The 5,288-nt window shown below is 39.6% G+C and overlaps 1 protein-coding gene across 1 annotated transcript in view; it reads right to left on the minus strand.

Moving 5' to 3' along the window:
- Nucleotides 1-3,779: 3,779 nt before the first annotated feature.
- Nucleotides 3,780-5,288, minus strand: part of grin1b (glutamate receptor, ionotropic, N-methyl D-aspartate 1b) — a gene marked incomplete at both ends in the record, with an annotated part of 31,220 nt that continues 29,711 nt past the window's right edge. Inside the window, 3 exons of the mRNA XM_083912826.1 lie at nucleotides 3,780-3,845; nucleotides 5,034-5,179; nucleotides 5,264-5,288. The exon at nucleotides 5,264-5,288 is cut by the window's right edge and continues 85 nt beyond it. Of these exons, the coding sequence (XP_083768952.1) occupies nucleotides 3,780-3,845; nucleotides 5,034-5,179; nucleotides 5,264-5,288 (237 nt within the window). The remainder of the gene's footprint in view (nucleotides 3,846-5,033; nucleotides 5,180-5,263) is intronic.

Genomic DNA, 5,288 nt, shown 5'->3' on the forward strand with positions numbered 1-5,288 from the left:
CTGGGAACTTATTTTATAACTCGTTTGAATTTTAAGCAAAAATAAATCATCTCAAATTTGAGTTTTTATGTTTTTTATTCATTTTAAACGATAATAAAAGACACGTTTCCCTCAACGGTCCCGTTAATTCTGCTGTTTTATAAAAGCTGATACGCTAACGTCAGCAGCAGAACTAGCGTTAGCGCAATTAGCGTTAACGTGGTTTAATTGTTCCAGAATCCTGTTTTCGTTGTAGTTTAAGTGAAAGGGACGGTGAGCTTTATTCATTAGCATTAGCTTAACACTCTAATTGCTACAGTTCAGGGACAGGAAACAGTTAGCTGCTGCTAGCCATATGAGCTACATTGGCATAAGAATAGCATTAGCCATGTCAATCACAGAAAATGTTACACCTTAGTACTTAATTATCGTTATCCCTGCTGGTTCTATGTTTAGCACGGCTGTTATTATTGCAGTTTATATCACTAGCATGTTAGCCTGTTGGTACATTCACATTAGCCGTGTTGGTCTTTGTTTCAGGGTTAGCATTAGCTGTGTTGAACATGTTTAGGAACCCTGTTATCTCTGTGAGCTAGTCGACTCCAGTTAGCCTTCAGTGCTACACTAGCAGCGGCATTATATCTGTAATTTTATATTTTAAAGGCTAATGCTAGTCCTACTCATCTGGTACACATGATTAGCATTAGCCACGTTGCTCTTAGTCATGTTTAGAAACCCTGTTATCTTTGTACTTCATAGGAAAAGGATGATTACAGCTATCGTTAGCTCGTACAATAGCATTTAGCGCTCATGTTATTCAGCAGTCAAACTGTCATTTAGAGATCTGACTAGCTTGTTAGCATTAGCTACTATGTGAGCTTTAGTGTTAGCCAGTTTGTCGTTCACAAATGGCACAAAAACAACTAGCTTGTTAGCGTTAGCGGCTAACTGAGCATTGTCAAGTTTGTAATTCAGAGATGCAACAGCAACAAAAAACTAGCTTGTTAGCATTAGCTGCTGTGTGTATTATATACAGTAATTGTCGTTCAGAGAGGGCACACAAACAACTAGCGTGTTAGCATTAGCATTAGCCTGCGCATTTCCAGCTAAAAACGAGTCGCGATGTGCGTGTGAGCGTCTCTGCAGGCTGATTTCAAAATAAAAGAGTTATAAAATAGAAATTTCTTGATTTCAAAATAAAAGCATGGGAGTTTTCTGTTTACAAAATAAAACTTATTTCTGTTCAAACACAAAAAAAAAATCGCGTTTAACGTTTAAAAGACGTGAAAACCTGCGAACTCCAGCGAGGGGGGGGGGGGGGGCGGAGCCGGGGGGGGGCAGCAGTGTCTGTGATTGGCCGGTTGGAGAATGACATCATCAGCAGAGACACAGTGACTACATGTCCCATCATGCCCCGGGGCGGTCGGGGGGACGGGGGGCGGAGCCTCTGGTTCAGGAAGTGATTCAGAAATATTTTTTATCTTTAACAGAAATAAAATGAAACAAGTGAAGAAGAAATAAAACCTTTCAAAATAAAAGTCAATGTTAGAAAAGTTAAATATGAAGAATTAAAATATTTAATAAAGTTTGAGGACGTGAAACATTTGGTTCTGATCTTCAGTTTAAAATCAAATAATTATGAATAAAATCTGTTTAATTAAGTTTTTATCTGATTTAACAAAAATTAAAACCCTTCAAAATAAAATTAAACCAAAATAAAAGAACATTTTTATTCTAAATCTGCAGTTTTTTCTCTAAATCCTTAAATTAAAACAGTAAAATATGATTAAACTTTTATAATAATGTTATTTATTAATATTAATATTTACATATTTACACCAACGCTTAATAAATTGTTTATAACTCGACAGATATTCAGACTTTGTGTATTTTATTTTGAAAAACAGTGTTTTTATATTTGTGAAGAAGAAAGTGAATCATGTTCGTATCTGTTTCATAAAGTGAGTCATAAACGATTTATTAATTATGAATAAAGTCTTTAAAGGGTTGAACTGCAGCCTGCGTCACTGGACTACACTTCCCATGAGCCTCAGCGGCGAGCAGCCACGACGGACGCCGGCGTCAACACGCACGGTTTTAGACCCTGAACGCATCATTGCTGCTACGGAGGCTTTAAAGGGTCAAAACTAAAGTAAATAAAGAACAAATTTAAATGTAAACAAAGTGTTTTTATGAATTAATGTTTTTATTTTTATATTTTTAAACATTTGCATTTTTATTTGTTTGTTTGTGCTTAAATTAATTTTTCTAGTTTTTTATTTCTTTACATATTTATTTATATTTTTATTTATTAAACTATGAAATAAATAAATAAATAAATCTGAAAGTTATTTGGAAAGTTACACTTTTAATAAATGAAAAAATAATTTAAGTAATTAATAAATAAATAAATAAAATTATAAATAAATGTTTGAATAAAAGAAAAATAAAATATATAAACGAATAAAAACACAAATATATTAATTTTATATTTAACGTCTCATTTCATTTGTGATTTATTTATTTATTAATTATTAAATTAAATCATTTAACTTGTTTTTATTTCTTCACATATTTATTTATATTTTTATTATTTAAACTTTAAAATAAATAAATAAATAAATAAATAAATAAATAAATAAAGAGGCTTTAACCCGACGGATTCTTTTATTTCTGATAAATGAAAAAATATTTAATTAATAAATAAAATAATAAATGTTTGAATAAAAGAGCAAAAAATATATAAATATAAATCTGTGTAAATATATAAACAAATAAAAACACAAATATATTTAATGTGTCATTTGATTTGTGATTTATTTATTTTATTTACATAATTATTAATTAATATATATTAATAAAGTGATTATTAATTCTACATGTGTGTTAATTTATAAATTAATAAAAAAAATAACAGAAATAAATGTAAAATAATTAACGTCTCATTTCATTTGTGATTTATTTAATTTTATTTAATTATTAATAAATGAATAAATTTAAAAGATAATCTGTAGTTTTGTCCCTTCAAAGCCTCCGTAGCTCCGGAAACATTCATATCAATATGAACTTTAACTCTTCAGCACGTGTTGACGCCGCCGCAGGACGCCGTGTTCGCTCGCCGCCTCACCGTGGTTCAGTGACGCAGGACACGTGAGGAGACTTCCTGTCCCAGAGGCTCCGCCCACCCGCCGCTCGCACATCGGTGAACGGCCGACGGGTCCCCGACCGACCGACCGACCGACCGACCGACCGACCGACCGACCGACCGACCGACCGACCGACCGACCGACCGACCAACCGACCGATCAATCCGGCGGCGTGTTCGCGTTTCCCCGAGGAGGAAACGACGGCGTTGGAGCTCGAGGACCCGGCGAGACGAAGGCGTGACGGACAGGAAACTGTACAACATCAAAGACAGCGCCAAAATAAAAGAGCTCTTTCAAAATAAAAGACCCTAGAGGAGGCTGACGGCTACAAGCGGCACAAGGCGAGAGTGTGTGTGTGTGTGTGTGTGTTTGGGATGACAGATGGTGTGTGTGTGTGTCTGTGTGTGTGTGTGTGTCTCTGTGTGTGTGTGTGTCTGTCTGTCTGTGTGTGTTTGTGTGTGTGTCTGTGCGTGTGTCTGTGTGTGTGTGTGTGTGTGTGTGTGTGTGTGTGTGTGTCTGTCTGTGTGTGTGTGTGTGTGTGTCTGTCTGTGTGTGTGTGTGTGTCTCTGTGTGTGTGTGTGTCTCTGTGTGTGTGTGTGTGTGTGTGTGTGTGTGTGTGTGGCTCAGCAGCAGCAGTGTAGCTCTCTCTCTCTCTCAGACCACGGTGCTGACGGAGGGATCTGATAGGTTGAGCTGGCCGGTGATGTCAGTCGGGTACGGCTGCAGAGAGAGAGACACACACATTAATTCAACACACACACACACAGACACACACAGAGACACACAGAGACACACACACACACACACACACACACACACACACACACAGACACACACACACACACACACAGACACACACAGAGACACACAGAGACACACACACACACACACACACACACACACACACACACCAGCAGACCCCCCCCCCCCATGTAAAATAAGGTATAGTGTGATATTTGGGCCGTGTTCGGTCGGTGAGCAGCTGGCGGACGGAGGGAGCCGGCGGTTTGAGGACAGGACGTCCTGCGGCTCCACAGGCGGCGTGGAACAGGCCGTGTGCTGGTTTCACGCCTCAGTGGGTCAGAACCTGGCGCCGGCGTGGGAACGTTCCTGTGGACGGGACTGAACCTCAGCGTTAAAGCTGCAGGTTTGTGCCGCGGGGCCGACGGTTTGATTCCCTGCTCTGTTTGCTTCATCACAGAACAACAGACGTTTGGATTCTTACTGAAGTCAAACAACAAAGACCGTTAAGTTTCCTCACAGTCGTCATTTAACCGTTAACCTTCATCCTTTAACCGTTAACCTTCATCATTTAACCGTTAGCATTTAACCGTTAACCTTCATCCTTTAACCGTTAGCATTTAACCGTTAATCTTCATCCTTTAGCCGTTAACCGTTAGCATTTAACCGTTAACCTTCATCCTTTAACCGTTCGCCTTTAGTTAACATTAGCCTTTAATGAGCCTTTAGCCTTTAGTTAGCCGTTAGCCTTTAATGAGACTTTAGCCTTTAGTTAGCCGTTAGCCTTTAGTTAGCCGTTAGCCTTTAATGAGCCTTTAGTTAGCCGTTAGCCTTTAGTTAGCCGTTAGCCTTTGATGAGACTTTAGCCTTTAGTTAGCCATTAGCCTTTAGTTAGCCGTTAGCCTTTAGTTAGAAGTTAGCCTTTAATGAGCCTTTAGCCTTTAGTTAGCCGTTAGCCTTTAGCTCGTCCCTGTCACCACAGCATCACAGTCACACACAGAAGGAGCTCCTTTCATCGGTGAAGACAAATAAACAGAATATTAAGTTCAAACACAAATAAAATAAAGTAAAGTTAAAGATAAATATCGTGAACAGCAGCGCCGACGAGACCGAGAGCAGGACGTGGGTTCAGGTCTGTGCACACGGGAGCGGAGAGGAGTGTGGTACCTGCAGGTTCTTCCTCCACACGTTCACCGCAGCGAAGGCGAGCTGCATCTGTTTCCTCCGGGCGTCTTTGTGTCGTTTGTACGCGATTTCGATGAAGATGAGGAAGATCCCGGCGACGATGCCCCCGGCAACCAGCATGAACACACCTGAGGAGGACAGCCGCCATCATTAAGCGTTCGCACACAGACACGGGCTTCAGCGGCACACCTGCACCGACGTCGGTTCCCTACCTGCCATGTTCTCGAAGGTGAGGGT

The sequence above is a fragment of the Echiichthys vipera genome (genome assembly GCF_963691815.1).
Source record: "Echiichthys vipera genome assembly, chromosome: 4".
NCBI lineage: Eukaryota > Metazoa > Chordata > Actinopteri > Perciformes > Trachinidae > Echiichthys > Echiichthys vipera.